General features: G+C 32.4%; 1 protein-coding gene across 5 annotated transcripts in view; it reads right to left on the reverse strand.

Moving 5' to 3' along the window:
* Positions 1-22,255, reverse strand: part of LOC105219235 (neuronal acetylcholine receptor subunit alpha-7) — a 585,197-nt gene that overhangs the window by 142,733 nt on the left and 420,209 nt on the right. For 3 of the 5 annotated variants that reach the window (XM_054228334.1, XM_054228335.1, XM_054228336.1), the window contains exons 4-5: positions 15,288-15,427; positions 14,926-14,970 (exon numbers count right to left, since the gene is read on the reverse strand). In XM_054228334.1, coding sequence (XP_054084309.1) covers positions 14,926-14,970; positions 15,288-15,427 — 185 coding nt within the window. The remainder of the gene's footprint in view (positions 1-14,925; positions 14,971-15,287; positions 15,428-22,255) is intronic. The other 2 variants (XM_054228333.1, XM_054228332.1) reach the window with 1 other exon arrangement.

Genomic DNA, 22,255 nt, shown 5'->3' on the forward strand with positions numbered 1-22,255 from the left:
AACTTGAAACCGTCTTGTTTTTATGATTGCCAATTCTATTGAGTTCCGCCAATACAACATAGCAGTGACAATTTTGCATTTCGCAGACTACAAGATACTTAACCAGGGAGGTACTTAGCCAAACTAAATAAGTCAAATAATTTAGTGCCATATCCGAATCTTCCTTGGGAAGTCGTGTGATTATTGGTTTAGAACATTCTCCAGTGGCTTAAAGCCGAACTATTTAAGAATGTATAATGTTGAGCTTTTATTTTTTTTACAGTTACAATACATTATTGAATGTACTTGTTATGGATGTGGTAAAATATGAATTATTTTTAAAACCTAAAAGATATTGTGAGTTTCACTTAACGAGGTGATCGTTAATACTCGGTGGTGCAAAATCTTTCATACCACAAACTTTTTATTGCGAATGGACGGTTCGTTAGTTCTCACCTCTTTGATCAAATAATTCAGTCAAGTCGGTGGAACTGCAGATTTTTAGGATCCTTAATTATCGAGATATATTTTATATGCTGGTGACTGGATAATATAGCTATCACCTCTCTTTACCAACAAGCTAATCTAAAATGTAGCAATATATAAGAATAATAAATATAAATAGCAAGAATACCTATCAAAACAAGAAGGTAATATTCAGACACCGATAAGGAATATCTAAAAATGAAAGACAGAAAGATAGAGAGACCGGTTTGAATATAAGAAATGAAGGCAATTGTGCTCATATTTGAAGAATTTATTTACCACAAACATAACATATGTTATTTGGTATTTACAATTCCCTAGAAGTCAAGTATTTTTCAAAAAAGTAGGATTAAATTCAAGTTTCATATATTTAATATCAGTCATACATTTATTATGACTTTTGTACCATACTACTCCGGCCACAGTTGCCTGAAAAGCCGCGAAATTTGCTCATTAAAATTAATATCTGCAGCTAACGGTTGTTGCGGATAAAGTAACGAATTTATGAGAATTTCCATATATTTTGAAAAATAAGAATGGAGTACATATGTATGTACACTCTAGGCGCAATAAACAGACACTAAAGCGCTCGTAGTATGCCGCAACACAAAGCCGCATATCAACTATTGTCATCGACTGCGAGCAGGATGTTGAGCGCCTGTAAGCATGCCATGGCAAGCATTAAGCAGCAACGTCAGTAGCAACGGAAGACTCCGCAAATGTTGAGGGTAATGCATTAAAGTTGCTAATATAAGTTGTACACAGTGGTTGAGTTATATGTATAGAAGTGCATATTTCAGCCCCAAAACCACAGCTGTCAATACCTGTAATTTTCCACTTTGCTATGCTAAGCCATATGTTGCATGCAGCAATATGTTGATGACTTGCGACAATAATTTCTTTTCTACACACACACACTCTTACATATAGTTCCACTCAGCTAGAATCAGAAGGCAGCTGTTGCATGCAAGTCACACACACAAATAAATATGCATGTGAGTAATAACTTGCAACGGTAGCATCCCGAGAAGCACATCTTATCTTAGCTATAAATTGCAAGGTGCAACAAGCTCTAGCGCAGGTAGTTAGACACTCACACACAGATACTTATATATATTTTACACATTTATTTATGCATTGGCGCAGCCCTTATGTTACGCTTTGTATGCTCAAAAACTCATTAGCATTTTTCCAGCAGCATATTAAGTTTCAGTGTTGCACGCCAAAGGAAGAACAAGAAGAAACTTCTAGGAAGACTCGTGCTATTTGCTGTTTTCAAAGGAAATTCCGATTGCTGCATATTTTGATTGCTAATTTGGTGTCACAGTCAGTGGAGATAGTGCATGAGAGAGTAAAGTGGAAATAATAAGGGGAAGTGGTTGGCATATGACACGCAATACATTCAAAGTAAATGATAAATTCTTAAATTTTTTCTAGGTTAATACACCCAACGATTGTTTTAGTTTCTGTACCAAATATAGGAGGTGATTTTGGAATGAAATGGTTGTAACCTGGAGTATCTGTCTCAATATGTATCAATATGATGTTTCCTCTTAATTGAGATCAATAGAGTCTTGCAGATCACTTTCATACTGGTCGTAAACGCATTGCTGAATATTAGACATCTGTATAGTGGCTATAAGTATTGTGTCTCTTATAAATGTTACTTTAAATATGTCGGAGATAGGAAGCTTTAATATCCGTTCTACTCAGATGAGTTCTTGTAAAAATTCTTCTGAAAATTCTTCAGAATCGCTTTCAGGATTTAATAGCTTTTAATGTTCAATAAGCAAATTGGAAGGAATAGGCTATGTGGATAGCTACATCGAAAGGGAAAGATGACGGTGGTGAAGTGAATTGTACTTTATCATGTTATGTCTTAGCGCCTTTCGAGCCCATAATGCTGAAATATTAAAAATAAAAATCAATGAGGATCTACAATCCATGTCGGTATTATGTTATATCGCTATAACAGGTCCACTTTCCGAATACAACTGATATTTTCTTACTCTACAGATTTTTAGTTCTCTTATGATATAGACTATTACAATGGAAAATGTATATGATGCTGAGCTACGGGTAAGGAAGTATACACTGGAGGATTTGTCTGCGTTGAATTGAAGTAAGACAAAAGAGCTATTGCTAGGCTACAGTCTATGTCGAAGTCAACAATAGTGGAGCTTAACAAGGTGACGTTTTTTATTATAGATACTCAGTATGTTCTGCTCTGCTTTTTTGCAAGTTTTTCTGAAGGAAAGTCAGAGCGTTTATCTTATTCTTTGGTATCCTGTATCTACTATAACCTTAAACAACTTCGGAACATGTTCTGGAAAAGACAGATTGTGGAAAACTTACTATTTATGCTCACCATTATTTCTTTCTCGGCAAATATTCTTACCCGAAAACTAAAATATCTAATCCTAAATATGATGAGATGTTATATAATCTACATTAACACAGCTCATCAAATTAATTCATCTAATTTTCACATTAAATGCTGACGTTCGCTAAAATTTGTTCGATTTGGTGCGCAGTTTTGTCTACGAAATTTTTTTGAAATGACTAAAATTTTTGAAGTTTAAGATAGAATGTTCAGAAAAATTTAAGTAACATGTGAAGGTTTATTGGGTTCGTACCATTTTGATTTAGACTTATCGAAACACCCTTATTATAAAAGGGGATTGGTCGATTTGGAAAAAGAGTTAATCAAGGTAGATAGTTCACATTTTATCGCGGTTTTTGGTAGTGTAAAAGCTATCTTACTGTACTAAATCAGGTCTTGAGTGAAATATTATATACGTTTTCGCAGAAAGCACGATTCGAATATTTTTTTCTAACAACGAACTGGTCTGCATCGACTTGAGTATTCGAAAACAAATATTTCGAGCTTACATTCGGTTATAAATTTAGGGATTTTATTAAAATTTTGTGTTTTCTAGTGTTCTAAATTGCTTAAAATTATTTTTTAAACTCTGCATTAATATGTATTCCATGAAAGTAGAATTCAATAAATGAATAATAAAAAACGTACAATTCATTTGAACCGGAATTATTTTCCTCGGAACAATATATTCAGTGAACGTTTACGCTGCAACAATTAAACTCAAATTATTTTATAATTTATGCTGAAAAAAATTAAGTAAAAATTTATACAAAAAAGTACATTGTTGATAAATAATTGTATATTCATAACATATAGGCTTAGTTCTGTATATAAAAAGTAGCATTTAGTATGCAGATCTATCAATTGCTTAGCTATCAAAGCAATTTAAGCAACTGCCATCAATTAATATAAAATTTGTATTCAAAACGAAATTTGTATTATAATCGAATTGTGTGCGACAATAAAAACATGTGGACTTGCAGAAAAAATTTATGGTTTATTAGTTATGCATGTTTATGTATTAGCAATCACTCATTTTTTAGAATAAATATAGCTTTATTGTGAAATGCGCTATTTTTTTCGTAAAAAAATAAGATTTTTTATGCTTCAAAAAAGCATAAGCGCGATAGAAAGCGGTGACATTTGCAATAAAAGCAACAAAAAATTTATAAAGTATTGCAAATCACAAACTGTGTGTGAAAATATTTTTTTAACTTCTTATTTTTTAGTATTTTTTAACATTGAATTAATAAATATTTAAAACACATTTAAATAAATTTCATACTTTTAAATTATTTTTATTTAAAATGTATCTTTTTTAATTTCATTAATTTTTAATTAACTTTGCGCTTTTTTGTTTAACACTGGCTCAAAAGCTGTACAAAAAATAATAAAAATGTTATAAAATACATTTGTGTAATTAATGTTGTTTTTAATATTTATCCTTTTTTAATTTTAATTTGCATGCATTTTGTTAAACGTTAAGTTAATTTGTTCTTTTTAGCAATGAAAATCATTTCGTATTTTTTAAAACAGTTTAGACACTGTTACATTTTTTATTAAATTCACATTTTTCACATGACATGTACCCAGTAAAATAAAAATAAATATATATGTATATAGAAAACACAAAGGCATCACAGTTTATATTAGTTGTTTTTGTTTTAAACAGTAGTTAAACACATTTATTGTTTGTATGCTCTAACATAGCGACGTCACATTTAGATATATTATATATTGAATGTATGCGTAAAAGAATTTGTTTTTGTAAAGTATATGGTAAATCTATTAACAAAAAAGTGATACGACAATGTAATAATTTTATGAGAACGAACAAAAATTATATAAATAAATATGTCATTGGTGTTTGTTGGAATAAAAATATATAAACTTTTATAATTTGGACATTAAACAAAATTGATACCAAAAATAATTTAATTAAATTTTAATTAATTCAAATTATTAAATTGTTGTGTTTAAATCATAGATACCACAGCTGAATCACAACCAGGTTCATTTTCAAGAAAAAACGAATTCACGGAAAACTCATTCACTTCTTCTTCTGAGACAATTGCCTATAAGAGACCCCTTAGAATTATATCAGAACGAGTATTTTAGCCATCGCTCAAATATATTAAAAATAATATCATATTTAGCTTTAGAAATAGTTGAGCTGTTTTATCCAGTGATGAATTCGGAGTCAAGAAGAATTGTCTATTTATAATTAGTATGACCATTCCTCATTTCTTATCGAACTGTATTAGCAGCATTAATTGCAGAAGTTTGGTTCAGCTTTGGATTTAAAAATAAGAACCTTGTAACACATTTTAGACCGAACAAATTGATTAAAGAGGTTTGTGAAAGCTGTAATAATCTAAAGCACTATTTGTAAATATTAGAATAACATCCTGGTGAGGGATAGCGAGCTTTTTGGTATGATTGACAGATAATATTTGATAGCATAGCTAAAGTTCTTTAAACTTTTCTTACTTCAATGGAGTTTGGCACAAATAAATTAACCGGGATGGCAAAAATTATTTTCCATCATATCGGAAAGCATTACTTCTATCTCATAAGTTAGAAAGCTGTTTACTCTACTAAGATCAGATCATTATTACATTACTGAGTTTATATGACAAGTAGTGTTGAATGTCATAATAAAAATTTAAATTTGTAGAAGCATTTCATTTATAAAGTCTTCTGAAAACTGTTCACTAATTTTCAATATTTGTCATTTAAATTTTACTGCAAAGAAACACTGCGAGTACTAACAGCCATCTCGTCGAATATCTTTTATGGATAAAAAATAAGGGTAAATACATATAAGGGTAAGTAAAATTAAATATTTAAGTTTCCTTTAAAAGTAAAAATGCACATAAATACTTAGACATGAAGGCATACGAACATTATACGAACGACGACATAGATATTTAATAAATCGACAAAAACCTATGTTGAAGCAACATACCCAGTAGGAAAAATTTGGCAAACGTTAGCAAACACTGGGCTATTTGGCTAAATAATGGAAAGGAAGCTGACAACGTCAATGCCGAATTTCGGTTAAAAAATAGCCCTGCTTTCCACCTCTATATTTGAAGGATGACGATTTGGAAAAAAGTTCCCATATATAGTGATTGGCGGAAGATAAAATTAATCAATATTTGCTTGCTCCTTTAAAGTTATTTGTCCAGAAAAACTGTTGGAAATTCTAATTGAAAGGGTTTTAAATAGAGAATACGTCACTGAAGTCACCCTGCGATAAATGTGAAAAGTTCAAGATGGGCCTGGGTTTAGTAGCAAAAAAATGTGTGACTACTTAATTTTGAATAATTTTATATGAGATAGTTTATTTCATTTTGTCGTTTCTTGGAAAGCTAAAAAAGCTAGAAAAGTCGGTTTCAAACTTTTCCGACTACAAACTTCTTCTATTCTCCATAATAATTATTCCATACAAAGGATTAATATAAGGAGGAGCATCTACCATATGAAGATTAAGTTGAAAATGTATAAAAGTGTTGTGAGCACTAAGTTTTGTAAGATAGAAGGTACAGAAGAGCTGCATTCAGATTGGTATAAAAACGGAAAATAGACGTGTTGTTGTCCACTGTTGGGCTAAGAACCATATATCAAAAACTACTTTAAAAATTTCAACCAAATTTTATATATTATGCATGATATTTCTTTTACTTCCTGTTGTTATATCTTGAAAATGGGCGAAATTGGTTGACAATTACTCCTATATCTCATTATTCACAATCTTGCATACTATCTAATACGTTCACTTTATGATATAACAGTTCAAATACCAGATATAGTTTAATAAAACTTTACACAAACATTGCATTAGAAGTGTGGAATTTATCATGTAAAAATTGTCGAACTCCGAGTATAATTTTCAAGGCCACAGATTTCGAACATGAGTTCAGCTCATGCCTTTTTTTGCTGAAAAAAAAAAGAAAAATCTCTCAGATATTTAGTAGATAATGGTATGCTTGTTAGGAAGCCTAAGTGGTATTGAGGTGGGGTTTCAATACTGTTTCCATGGCTTCGAGAAAGATGGACTAGACATTTTTAATTTTTTTTGTGCAGAGAAAGGCATAGATGTAAATAATAAAAACTGATGGACAATATACCTATATTCCAAAAGTAAGAGTCGTATAGAATTTATTAAGCTTAGCAGCGAAATGAAACTAATTGCCCCACTTTTTACCACTTTCTTCTGAAGATATGTATCTCCACAAAATTTACTTTGTTGTTCGTTTTTTCCTACAGGGTATGCTCTCACGTAAAATACATTTGTATGTGTGAAAGTATTTAAATTATAGTATATTTTTTATGCTACGTGTTAAGCATATGTTTTTAGACAACTTAACTGTTATGTATTAATTTATAACGTTTTAACTCATTGAATTTTAATAATTAACTTTATCAGTTGGGCTTAAGCGCGCGCTTTTGTTGTTTATTAATTGTTTTTACTTTTTATTGCGTTTAATTTACGAAGCTTTATTTCTTTACAGAAAAAAAAAACAGTTTTTTAATAGAAATGTAAGGCTAAAAGAGACGTAAATTAATGAACACACAGCGTTATTGAAAATTTATTTATTTGTTATTATTATTTGTGGTTGTTGTTGTATGCGAACGTGAAAAGCACAAGCGTTGGTGTTAATGCTTTTTATTTGTGCGCGCGAATCTATGAGTGTGTGAAAAATTACGCTGAGCTTATTATGGTTGCGCTTTAAAAAAAAATAACAAGAAGACAGACATAAGCACATATGTAGATATTTACAGTTATTTTTATAGCCAGCCATTTTAAGCTTAAAATCAAATAATTTTGTTGTTTGCCATTGAAATGCGAAAAGCAGCGGCTTGTGCAATTTTGTTAAGCGTTTTTGCTGTTAAAAAAATTCATTTTTTTGCTAATATTTATTTGTGGCTTAAAGCAAATCGCGAACTATTTTTTAGTATTTTTTATTTATTTTTACTTTATTTTTGCTTATTTCTGCATTAAGTTAATTATAATTATTGTGTGAAAATTAGTTTGTGGTTTGTAAGTAAACGCAAATGTGGATTGCAAAATATTAAAAAATATTTTGAATAAACCAAATATCAATAGCAGAAAACTGAAATTAAACCTAACTGAATGTTTTAATTGTGGTAATTAATTAAATTAGATGAAGGTTATTTGCTCGAAGCATTTACTTTAATATGATAATTTTCAGTTTTCAGTTTTCAGGTTTTGTTTTTGATTACACATTAAATGCTAAAATTATTTAAGGGAATTTGTTTAGCAAAAGTAGTTTTCTCTCCGCTCAGGTTCTCCTCATATTTTGGACAAATCGTAATCGTAGCAGGACATATTTAGGTATACATTTCATTAACAGAAAGTGTTAAAAAAGTCAATTCAGCTAGGCGATCTATATTTTCTTTCATATGAAATTTTACTTACATTAAAAGACTTAAAATTATTTTTAGGGGATCTTTTAAACGCTGACCGAGAGTATTCCTTAGTGGAAAAAAATATTAGGACCCTCTTTTAGGTAAGGTATCGGATATTGTAAAGATCCTTAACACAGTTTGGACAAAAAATATAATCAAATTTATAACCTTCCGAACTCGGGGCCTTTATATTCGAAACCCTCGTTTATAATATAATATTACAATGAAGATGCTCGACTCTGCCAGCAACTCTTTCGGTAGATCTGGAGAGATACTTACTGACATCCAGAACAGTGTTATACATTATATGTAGATCACCACCTCCACCAAACGAATCGAAGTTATTTGAGAGACTTAGATTTACAATATCCAAAACTAGCTTAAAAACTTACATGATCTTGTTTAATGTGAACGGAACTAAAATGTACCTTCTGTATTCGATTAGCCAATAATAATAACAGGTTAATATGTGGAGTTATGAATTAGGACATACCATCATCTCTAGAGCATATAAAAGTGTTCTGTTAAGGATAGAGTATCCCAAAGAATTCGTTAGGGTTATCTTATTTTTGAAGTAGGATTACAAGTTCGAACCTCGAGATATGACTTCGTTAATATTGGTTTCATTGCATAAAGGATTCAGATGTAGGTAGAAATAGAAACGGTACAGAAGAGTTTCATGTAAAACTATTGTGAATTCTATTCTAAATTGAAGATAAGACGAAAGAGTTAAAATCAGCTATTCCCACAACATTTATGTATTGGTGTTACGGAGACGAAACTTATAGTATTGCTTCTGATAAATTGTTGAACTAAAGTTCTCAACTCTGCTGCCTCGAAAATTTTAGTAATCTTCTTTCGTCTTCGTCAAAAAATAAGACTTCTTGTATTTTTCGGACGTAGAAAAAGTACTAGAGCTCCCTGTATTTACAAACTTTTTTCTGCCATATCTATCAAGCATTTATTTTCTAAATCGCAAATCAACTTCAACAACGAGCAAAGCCATTAATTTTTCAACAGCCAATGTAATTTCACAACTGCTATAATTCTTCTGCGTAGTTCCTCCCTCATACCTCAGAGAACAACCATGTCACTTCCGGTTGCTCGGTTTCAATTAGTGCTACCAAGCAACCCTTTTTCACTGGTAATTTCAAATATGTGGCCATCATTCAACATTTTTAGCTATTACCAAAGCGCTGTTGTTATTGTTCCTTTTTTTTTCAAACAATAATTCATGTCATAGAGTTGGTATTTTTGGCAATATTTTGTTTGTTTTAGGAGCGTACAATATTTTTGGCATTTTTGAAAATATTTCTGACACATATAACAACAAATATTTGCATATATATAGGTATATATTAATAATAATCTGTAACATTTAAATATTTTCCCTGTTGTCTATTGTGCATTTTTGTTGCCTTCTTTGTCTGTGTGTGTTCATTGGCACGCATTTCTTTGCAAATTTATGGCATTTCAATTTAGTGCCGATGGTAGAATAACAATAAACAAGCACAAAACAAATCAACCGCAAAACACATTTTTCATTCATGTAATAACAGTATCTTTATATGCATGCCAATGTTGGCAAACATTTGAATGTGTGGCTATATACATATGTATGTACATATATGTACGCATATCTTCCGAACAAAATCGCTATTATTTACTTTATTATTTTCTACAAAAAAACTTTGTTGTCCATTTTGTTGTTGTATGGCTACTCACACCTGGTGAATAATTCGCTTTTGTATCTGTAGCAACTAACTATGCGATCGGTCATACATTTCCCGGTTCCAATTCAAATTAATTGGCTTCAGTCGGCGCGAAAGTCAGTGGATTGTATCTTTTGTATTGGGTGAAAAATTGGAAAAAATAACGGAATTGTATACCCAGTCAAATAGTGATTGTGGCTAGAATTCGATTACTTGTACATTTTGGAATCTAGAGATCTAACTAGAGATAAATCTCTTGAATCTGAAGTTCACAGACGGCAGATAGCTTTGAGCTGAAATATTAAAACTCTGAAATCCGAAATATAACCACACAACAAGTTTCCGACTGATCTATTATTACTTGAACAATAATTCTTCCCCATAAAACAATGTTCTCCAGACAAAATTATTCGTAGAGAATATTCCAAAAAGGTTACAATGTCTTAGTTACATTCACTAAATCTTTAAACAAGGATGGAAAAAACATAAAGCTTTTGAGAAAAGAAATGTGGAATTTCGTAAATAAATGTAATCTAATTTGATATGTGCTTTAGAAATTATGAAACTGGTACTAGAAAAGTCCATCCATATTATGGACTAGAAAAGTCAACTACTGTTTAGATCAGTTTAGCAACTGTACTCTAGTTGCTTCTGAAAAGCGAAAGCACCAGACATCAAAATACCTACAGTCTTTTCAAAATAACTGAAGTATATACAGTAGAACTCCAATTATCCGAACTCCGACTAACCGAATCGCCGATTATCCGAATCACAAAAAATTGTCCAAAAAAAGTCTAAGTGCGCTATTATTCTTCCCCCCGCGAAGCCAGTGTTTGTTTGTAAAAATTCCTGGTTGTACAGAAGTAAGTGCTGAAGATGTAGGAAAGTGGATGGCTTGTGACACGTCTGACCCTGGTTTTCAAATTCTCAATGACGATGAAATTGTTGTAAGTGTGAGAGAAAATGTTGAAGTGGAAGTGGAAGAAGAACTTTCTGCTGATGTTGAAGTAGATGCTGGACCATCAGTTAGTGAAGAATTTGCCGGCCTCGAGACTGCTTTGAAGTGGATGGAGCGTCAGCCCGAGTGTGACCACTTGCAACTGCTCACCGTCAAGCGGATGCGTGACCTGGCTGCCCGAAAACGGTTGAAGACCGCAAAACAGCTTACATTGACGGAGATGTTTAAAAAACAATGATTTTCATTTCTAAACTCGTACATAAGTACATTTTATTTATATTTAAAACATTTGAAAATTTCATGTTTCTTTCATTTAATTCAATAAAAAAATAGTGTAATATCAAAACGTAGCTTTTATTCTCTCCAATGGCAATTTAAAAAAAAAATACGATTATCCGAATATTTGATTATCCGAATGGGTCCCGGTACCCATTAATTCGGATAATTGGAGTTCTACTGTAAAAATCTTTGATGAAAAATGCGGAAACCAGACGATAGATTAGGTTGAGTGGTATCACCTCTTCGTCGTCAAAGAAATATATACATATACATGATTCGTTTGGTATGTTTGTTGACAAGAGAGACCTTTGGAGAGCTAAAAGGGACTGTAATAAAACTCGAAACGAAAGGTTTCAAATTCCAATATGTTTTGAACATTATAATACCTTAGCTATAAACAGTTTGAGATGGATTAGAAACGATCACCTATAATATCATTACTGTGAGATTCACAGAAATCTAAGAGCTGTTTAGAGCGTTTCCTAGCTAGCTTTAAGAAACTCTTTTACAACTCCTTTTTGTATATAAAAAATTACAGACGATACTTCTAGTAAAATGGTTAACCTACATATAGTCTTGTATAATTTTGCTAAGTAATTCATACATATGTCTAAATATATTTATATAGTAGAAGAATAATTCTTTTACATGAGATTGGCAACATTAAAGCTTCACTTCAGGTGATTCTCGAATAGGATTATCCCTTGCCGATTGATTGACTAAATGCTCTCCGCTTTTTTGAAGATGCTCTCTGTTACTGAAGAAAAAATTGATAGAAACCAAATTCAACAAAAAATATTTAGGGTTTGTAATTCAGGCACCATCATGGCAATAAGTATTAGTTGCCGAAGAAGTGTATATTTTAAATAAGATAACGCGAGCCTGGTGAGAATCAATCCAAAGTTCCAAGATTTCGTTATGAGGAAAATACGATGGGAAATATAACCGGGAACCAAACCGTAAAATCTGAGTTTATGGTGTTGAGTTGGAAATTCACTAGAAAAAGCCACATACGAAGGTAGTTTACATATGCATACATATCACATGAATATATTCGCGGTCGTGAACAGCTATATATGTATGTATATCCTTCATTGAATGTTTTACTAAGAATTATAGCCACACAACGCTGACCTCTTTCCTAACAACTACACTATAATGCTCATATCCACTAACTTCATACCATATTTGTTGGTGTTGTTGACGGCATGGCATTGTTTTCGTTTTAACATTTTTGATTTACGCACATTTACGCTGAACTGTTCAAATTAACGTCAATTAGTTTGGCTGCATTCAACGAAGCAAATGACCAAACGTGAATGGCTCGTTGGCAACGCAGTCGAATTGTTATTGGTTTTGTTGTTGTTGTCGATTTGCGAAATTGAATTAAATGAGGCATTTGTTTTGAATTTTCCAGCATATGCTGTCATCAGCGAGCAAAACAAATGCTTTGAGCAAGCAGAAAGCTGAATGATGATAAAATAATCAAAACGAATGAAAAACGATTTTCGAATGGCAATAGATATTCGTAATGACGCAATGAAAAGGTAAAGTAATAAAATGAATGAAATTAAAATGAATTGTTTATGGTGTGAATAAAAAGCCAATGTATTAAATGCATATAAAAATGGAGAGTTTTACTCAAAAGTTATTCGAAGTGAATAGATATAATTAAAGAAGAACTATACAAATTTGAAAATAATTTTATTTAAATTATTAAAAATAACTAATTTAATGATGAATTTAATAAATATTGACATATAAGAAACATTTGGAGATGGAAGGTTCTGTAAATTATATACAGAGCAAAATCGAATTAATAATATCAAGGAAATACAACATTAAAAATTGTTTCAAAAATTAGAAAATTGTATTTATGTATATGTAAGTATGTAAATAATAATATATCTTCTAAAAATGTTTGAAAAAAATATTAAATAATAAATATGAGACTGTTTAGCGATAGAAAACACTAATAAATTTACCCTGACCACACCTGATGTATTGCATAACATCGATGTTTTTTACTCTCACAACAAAAGTTGCTAAAGAGAGTATTATAGTTTTGTTCACATAACGGTAGGTTGTAAGTAAAACCAAACGAGTTAGATATAGGGTTATATATGTCAAAATGATCAGGGTGACGAGTAAAATTCAAATCGGGATGTCTGTCTGTCCGCTCGTCCGTGCAAGCTCTAACTTGAGAAAATGATGTTGATGAAACTTGGAAGACGTATTTCCTGGGACCATAAGAAGGTTAAGTTCGAAGATGGACGTAATCGGACCACTGCCACGTCCACAAAATGGCGAAAACCGAAAACACATAAAGTGCCATAACTAAGCCATAAATAAAGCTATGGACCGAACTATGAAGGGGCATATTTGGATATAATTTTTTTGGAGAAGTGGGCATGGCCACGCCCCTGCTAAGTTTTTTTGTACATATCTCGTAAACTACTAAAGCTATATCGTGGAAACTTCCTAGAGTCGTTTCTTTTCGGTACTACCTTACACAGCCCAAAAATGAAGGAAATCGGATTATAACTCGCCCACCTGCTATACAAAGCTAATGTTGAAAACAACTAAAAATGCTTTAATTCAGTAAGGAAAACCACCAGAAACCATAAATGTCATTATAAAGATGATACAGAAGAGCTGCACTCAAATTGGTATATAAAATTTTAAATGGGCGTGGTTCCGCCCACTTATGGGTCAAAAACCATATCTCAGGAACTACTCGACCAATTTCAATGAAAAACGATTTATATTATCTCCCTAGCTTCCCAATGATATGTTGTGAAAATAGCCCAAATCGAATCACAACCGCGCCTACTTCTCACATACGAGAGCACTAGTGAAGATATCGGAACAGAACTTTGCAAACATATTGCATTTAAAGAGTGGCATCGTCCTTCTAAAAATAGAAATCGGTCCATAAGTTTTCAAGACTCTATATATCGAATATGAGGACCTCAGGCCTTCCTTACTTGTTTATTTAATGGTCATCCCTACGTTTTTCTCAACCAGAATTTAAAACTTAATACATGTTACACTCAAAATACTAATGAATCAGGTAAAATTTTCAATAAAATAACACAAAACTATATTATATAATATAAGTTTTTCAAAAATATAAAACCAAATAAACATTTTGCAAACAGAAAATAGAACAAAACAAAAAATGTAAATTCGGAAGAGATAATGATACACTGAAAAAATTTCGCATTTCGCGATCAGTGAGATAGTGTGTTGTAGTTTTCAAATGTTTTGTTTGAATTTTTTCATTTATTTATTCTTGGTATAATTAATATTTAATTTCTTTATTGTCGCTTTAACATTAATGGAGCACACTATAAAACATATTTTTTGGCTTTAAAGCGCCTTGAAGTTAGAATTGAACATACAGTAGCACATTTTAAACATTAAAGAGTATTTCGTGAGAAAAAGTGTAAAATCTGCGATTTTTATAAAAACCAAAATTTTCATACAAAAATAAATTATGCGCTGTAAACTAAACTTCAGTGTAGAGAGTAGAATATAGGTGTACTGCAAGAATTAAGCTGCGTTGAAACCAGTAGAGTCGCTTTTCATTTTTTTTCAATAGATATTTCTTTGAAATATTTCGTTTTTTTACCATAAAGAACAACACAAAAAGTAGTAAATATTTTTTTGTACGGGTACATGTCACTTACCAAATTTAACCACGCATTTGTGGTCAGAATCTGATTCTTTTCGTCCTATAAAAAATTTTAGATGCATTAATATTGTCAAACTTGTTTTTTCTTGCAAATTTTTCAAAACAAAATATTTTAGTTTCTATTAAATTCAAAATTTCGCTAACAAATTGCCATTCGTCTTTGGCTATTTGTTTTTTTTTCTTCGTTATGATTTTGTGATTTCTTCCATATTTGTGTTTGCTGTGAAAATCTTTTCGTTTTTCTTTTTTTGATAAAATTAATTTCGTTTGTTTTTCTTGTAAAAATAATTCGTTTTCAAATTAAAAGCTGTTGTTGATTAGGTGTTGGTGTTGCATTTTGGATTATCGAACACTTACCACATCAATAATTTGTTGCAGCGTTAAACCGAATTTGACTTCCAGCGGTTCCGATTCATTCGCTACGGGTCGCTCGAGTGTATTATAGGTGGATAGTAGGTGGTTAAGTAGACGTTTTTCGTGTGGTCCTTGGCAGCTTTCTGAAAGTGTAATGAAGAGAAAAATATTTGTGTATCACTCAATAATTAAGAGATTATGTTTTAATAACTAATTTTGATCCCATTTATATGAATTCATTCCGCTATGAAGTGAAGTTTTAATTCTCTACAGGTTTATACAAAACAAGAAAAAACGTTAACTTCGGCTGTTCCGAAGCTATTATACCCTTCACAGGTACATTTCTTTTAGTAACTATGTGTTTAAGCAAATCTAAAGACGTAAGAATAAGTAAGTAAAAAAGAAAACATTTTACTAATACTTTTTAGCCGGGTTGTTTGCTAGAAACATTAAGGTTATATAGTTAACCGATCTGAACAATTTCTTCGGAGATTATATTATTACCTTAAGCAGTAATCCATGTCAAATTTCGTGAAGATACCACGTCATATGCGAAAATTTTCCATACAAGCCATTGATTCCGATCGTTCGGTTTGTATAGCAGCTATATGCTATAGTGAACCGATCTGAACAATTTTTTCGGAGATTAAATTATTTCTATGAACAATAACTCACACCAACTTTCGTGAAGATACCACGTCAAATGCGAAAATTTTCCATACAAGCCATTGATTCCGATCGTTCGGTTTGTATAGCAGCTATATGCTGTAGTGAACCGATCTGAACAATTTTTTCGGAGATTAAATTATTTCTATGAACAATAACTCACATCAACTTTCGTGAAGATATGTAGTAAAATGCGGAAGTTTTCCATACAAGCCCTTGATTCCGATCGTTCGGTTTGTATGGCAGCTATATGCTATAGTGAACCGATCTGAACAATTTTTTCGGAAGTTTTCCATACAAGCCCATGATTCCGATCGTTCAGTTTGTATGACAGCTATATGATATAGTGGTCCGATATCGGCAGTTCCGACAAATGAGCAGCTTCTTAAAGAGAAAATAACATCTGCAAAATTTCAAAACCATATCTTAAAAACTGAAGGACTAGTTCGTATATATACAGACGGACAGACAGACGGACATGGCTAAATCGACTCAGCTCAACATTCTAATCATTTATATATATACTTTATAGGGTCTCCGACGCTTCCTTCTGAGTGTTACAAACATCGTGACAAACTTAATATACCCTGTCTGTTCAGGGTATAAAAATGTATAAATTAAAAGGCATCTAAATAATTACAGTAAATGATATTTTCAAATTAGTTTTATACATATTAATCCCAAAACTCATTGAAAGTAGGAAATCCTTAAAAACCCAGCAAAATAAGAACTACAATATAATTGTGAGTATATTGTTCCAGTTTGAAATCGTCCTGAAAATTGGCTAATTTAGTTGAAAATTTAAGTAAACTAATTTCTACCATTAATAAAATTGAGATCTTGGGTGAGAGAACTTCGGAACCTATGTAATTCTCGTAACTCCATATTTGTAGACCTTGGAATTAAACTGATTACGGAATTTTTCTTGTTTGAGAGCCAGTACTTCCACCCGTAATAATCGTGATATTCTGAGTATGGCTCCGTTTGTCCTATTCAGCATAGTCATGGTATATTCAGATATTCTGGACAACAAGATATGGTAACAGATTAATCCGATCCTTGCAACACAGCTGAGAGAAAATAAGTATTAGAAGCGCCATACAGTTGCTCACAACAGTCATCGTTTAAGCAAAGTGAAATGAATAGAAATGAGTGTCAAGCATAATTTAACCATAAGCTTCAATTTTTGAAACCAAATTTTTCATATTGGAAGGAAAGACGAAAGAAATGAGTGAAGAGAAGAGAGTAAAACTCCTTTGAATGAATAATCAGTACACATAATTCATGTCACTGATCTCTTTTGAGACTTGCGTATAACTATATACCGTTTTTATTTCATGGAACCAATTTCAACAAAGATGACAATCACTCTTGTTGAGTTAGAGTTGCAGAATTATGTATTCAAATACGAACAAAATACTTGTTTACTAGTTTATTTTCGGGATCGAGCTAAATTATGAAGGTGGACATATGTACTTTAGAATATACTGACTAGATTTTTAAGATGATTCAAATATATTAAAGAGCTTAATTCCTGAAACTAATTCATTACCGATACATAGTAGAAAGAGCAGAGAGTTAGAGAGAGAGTGAGGAAAACGTAGAGAGAAAAAGGAAATGGGAGAGGGAGAAAAAAAGAGTGCGCGAAATACTTTACATCCGTGGCTATGGATGAGTATTCTGCCGCAATTTTAGCGATTTCGAAAAAGAAGAAAATAAAACTTCTCAAGGAAAGCCCATTTGACGAGAATTTATTGTATTTCTAAAACAATTACGCAGTTGAAAAACAAAAGATTCTATGTGTGAGAACAAATTGGAAAACATATTCTGACCTTGCTCATTAGAGAAACTCTTCATATAATATTAAAAACCGGCCGTTTGTGTCATTCAAAAGACTTTTTCAAAAATGTTTGACATGAACTTAAAAACGATATTTGCTTTCAGTAATTTACTGTTTGCAGAGTAACTCAACAAAACAAAACAAAAAAAAAAAAAATTAATTGCTACATATGCGTAATTGAGAATAATAAAAAATCGTTTACACAACTTAGATATTGTCCTTCTCCCAAATGTGCTTACAGAGCATGTAAACATGTGCCACTGTGTTTTAATAACTGTAAAATTAGTTTTCTCTGATACTCGAATAATAATTAGACAATTGCACAAGGTCAAGAAAAGTCATTATTACCAGAGCAAGGCTAAAATGCAATTATTTCAACAGAGTTTTTCTAATGCCTTCTCTCGCTCGTTTGTTTAAGCACTTGAAAAACGTGTCCAATTATTTTTCATTATTTCACAAAAACTCTAGCAAATAATTGCATTTCATGAGAGAAACTAAATAATTGGAAAATTTGCAAGACACTTCAACTGGGAAATGTCAAAACTAAAAGTGCGCTGACAAACAAACGAACAAACAGTACACTAAACACGCACATAAATCATGCTTCGAAAACATCATAAATTAAGTAAAACAGTTAGAAATGACAGCAACAATAACAACTAATAAGCAGCACAAGACGAACGCTAAACAAATAAAGCAAGTCAAATATTAAAATTAAAAAAAAAAATAAAATAGTGTAACAACAACAATAGTGTTTTGTTGCAGTGGCACAAGGCAACGAAAGTGAATTATGAAAATTGTTGGAGTACCAGCCAGCTATGCATAGTGAAACATTTTTTTCAGAATGCACAAAACGCAAAACAAAACACATCATCCAACTTTAATTATTATAATTTGGCAGCGAATGCGACGCTGTGCTAATTGCAAACTGGACATAAGTATAATTATGTGCTAATATGTTTTAAATGAGTTTGCTAGCGCTGAAAGTAATTGGGTAGAGGAAGAGACGCGCAGCGGAAGTCAGCGTCGAAGTTTCTATGAAAAATGACATAGTTTGTTGCGTCATTTTAGCTGAAAGGGAAGTCACTAGGAAAATTAATTTTTTAGGGGTTTTTCTATAGGGATAAGTACCACAGATGTGATCCGCATTAGGACAGTTTTTGAAATTATTTACCAAAAAAAATTATTTTAATGATTTGTGTGTGGAAAAAATTGTTGAAACAAAACGTTTAAAACTGGGAAACACTGAACTTTTTCAAAATATGGAGGCTTCGATTTCACCACTTTGACGCAAGTTGGGGTCAATGGCATACCGCTCGAAATTTTTACGAAAGTTAAGTCTTTAATCTTGGTTTAAAGCTACCATTTTTTATATTTTTATATAAAACATCAGATACCTTAAAAATTTCATTATAAAGATGGCTGCACTCAAATTGGTATACAAAATTTTAAATGGGTGTGGCTCCGCCCTCTAATGTGTCAAAAACCATATCTCGATCAATTTCAATGAAATTCGGTTCACAATATTTTCAGCAACCTTATGATATGAGTGAAAATAGGCCAAATAGGTTCTCAACCTCGCCTATTTCCTATATACCAGAACTTTGAAGTCAATCTGAATCGAGTAAGCTGAATAAAGTAAGCACTAGTGAAGATATCGGAACAGAACTTTTCACAAATACTACATTTATAGTATGGCATAGCCCTTGTAAAAATCGTTTTTAAGGTCCCATAATTCGAAAATGAGGATCTCAGTCTCCGAGCCAAAAATGGGTGAAATCGGGTCATAACTTCACCTAGCTCCCATATACCAAATATTAGGATTTCCAACCTTCAATGGATTTGATACCATATATATGCCGAATATGTGAATAAAATTGTTTGTTACATTAATAAAATTAAAAAACAAAAAAATAAATTGCGAGAGTGTAAAGGGTTTGGTTACACCCGAACTTAGCCCTTCCTTACTTGTCTTTTATAATATATCCCAGAAGTTTTCTATCTGATTTATGTCAGGAGATTGTCCAGGACACTTATTATTTGCTCCTGGATCAATTTCTCGACAAATTTTTGAGATATGTTTGGGATCATTTTCCTTCATTGACTCCCATTTTAAGGCATTTTATTCCTCAACTATTCCACCCACTTAATTTGACAGTTTTTGAGTTGTATTTACCATCGGAGTCAGTATTTTTTGGGCGTCTTACGAGATTTTTTTTTACTTTCCTGAGCGTTTCTTCAAAAAAATTTCAATCAGTTATTCATAATTCTGACCCCTAACACTCGCTGATTCCTTTGATTTATAGATCATATTACAAGCTTAAATCGTTTATATTTTTGATCCATGTTCAAAAATACGTGATTAACGTGGTCATTCAACGTCTTCTGAAAGGCCACGCATCTGGATCCCAAAAAAGATCACCACGAAGAAAAACCTGACAAAAGTCCATGTACAGTGTGAGTGTGAAACACCTAGTCTACCTAGAGAAGAGTCAAACGGTCCCAGGGTTCTGCTATGACAAATTTATCGAAGATAAGAGTAACCTTTGACGACAAGGGCCCACATCTCCGGCACCACCTTAATCAAATTGGTCTAATGAGACTACGAACTATTATCCTTCTTATGTTGTATATTCAATTTAAAAGTATGACCGAGGTAAATAGTAAATATTTATGTTGTAGTAGTAAGTTAATATTGGCTTTTAATTGTAAAGTGCTATGCAAATAATTCACTGAAATAAACACATATATTAATTAAAAACAAATAACTAATATGGCAACACCGTTAATGAGCGCGTAACACTCGCTGATCTATTACGAATGTAAGCGGCAACAAGCAGCTGTTATTCAGTAAACAATCCCAATGACAACTCACTCAACAAAGTCATTAAAACAGCACTCGCGTTTGTCATTTCGTTTGTGCGTCGGTAGCTAAAGGTGCGCTTGATGAGTGTGAAATGAGCAAAATTAAACCAAAACCGAAATGTAACGCAATGTAGTGTCACCGTGAAAGTGAAATACAACGCAATAAAAAGAAAAAATCCTAATTGGCCAGATTCTGAAAACAGCAACTCGCAAAGCGCAACGCTGCAGTGTAAGCAAATATTGACAACGCATTGCGTAAGTGCGAAGCCGTTTTGTTATGCCCATGAAGGTCACAGCTCGCTGCTGCTTGACAGATGAGGGTGAAGCCTCAACTGTCAAACGCATGAAGGCAATTGATGTTGGACATCGTTTTGATTGTGCCGCAGCATGCCTTGACCGGGTCTCATCAAGGGGGCCAATATTAGTAGGAGTAAATAAGATTGGCACACGCTAATTTTGGCTAATAGTGCTCTCAGCAGGAGCATTATCAGGGTGATGCAGTAAATTTTGTCATTTGCTCTGCAAATGCAGATATCCAAAGCGCGTTTTCTGAATTTGTATGTTAGTTTCTTATAGACCCTATAAAAGCCTCAGTTGGAATCAAAAATGTAGAAAAGTAAAGAATATCAGTTTATATTCCGAATGTCTTTTCTGAAAATGTTATGGCTTTATTTTATGGAGAGGTTCTTAGATCTGGCAAAACAGATTCTGTATTTGCAACTCTATGTACGAATAACATATCTATGTACATTCAGAGACATATTACCTACTTATTTTAGAAGCTATGAAGGTTTTAAGGTCCTCTCATGTAAGAAAGGTGAACTAGAACGCCAAATTTTATTTGTTAAAGCTGTAACGAAGAAGCTCCACATGGAAATAAATTACCATTCGTCCCTTCTCGGATAGTGGATAAGTATTTTATATAATGACAATTTTAGTTCAAAGGGGTATGACGATTATCGCGAGTTTGTATACTTTATTGATTTCTTTGAGCGAATAATTTCAAAGAACTTATTTCATAAGGTCTTTTATCTAATGCGTTGAGGCTTATCTAAGATTACTACATTTTCTATGCACTTTCTTCAGGGATTTTAGAAATAAAGCACCCTCTGAGGTCTTCAAATATCTCTATTTTGCAACATTTCTCCATTCCTATTCTTTAAATTTGTTGCTTGTATTTCGTAAGCCTCTTCCAAGATGTGCCATTTCCGTATGTCAAAGCTTAACGTGCAGGTCAACTGTGTGAACATTAGAAAACAATGAAATGCATTGACAGCTACCATATACATATGTATGTATATGTAGAGCGAGGGGCATTTGTTTGACAGACACGCGAACCCTCGAACATGGTGTTGCTGGTCCCCGGAGTTGGACGGCCGGGAAATACGCGTAGAAAAGCTGCAAGTGCATTTCAAGCTGTGAAAAGGTGTAACTGCGATTGCAGTTCGTACTGTCGTTTTGATAAAGCAAATGTATGTGTATTCCTAGCTATGTATGTAAATGCGTAAGTGCAGACTGTCATCGTGGTCGGCTTACCAATTCAGTTTGCAGTTGTACGGGAATTTCGCTGCACAGCTGGGCTGTCAAATGATTCGTTGCG

This window comes from Zeugodacus cucurbitae, chromosome 3 (assembly GCF_028554725.1).
Source record: "Zeugodacus cucurbitae isolate PBARC_wt_2022May chromosome 3, idZeuCucr1.2, whole genome shotgun sequence".
NCBI lineage: Eukaryota > Metazoa > Arthropoda > Insecta > Diptera > Tephritidae > Zeugodacus > Zeugodacus cucurbitae.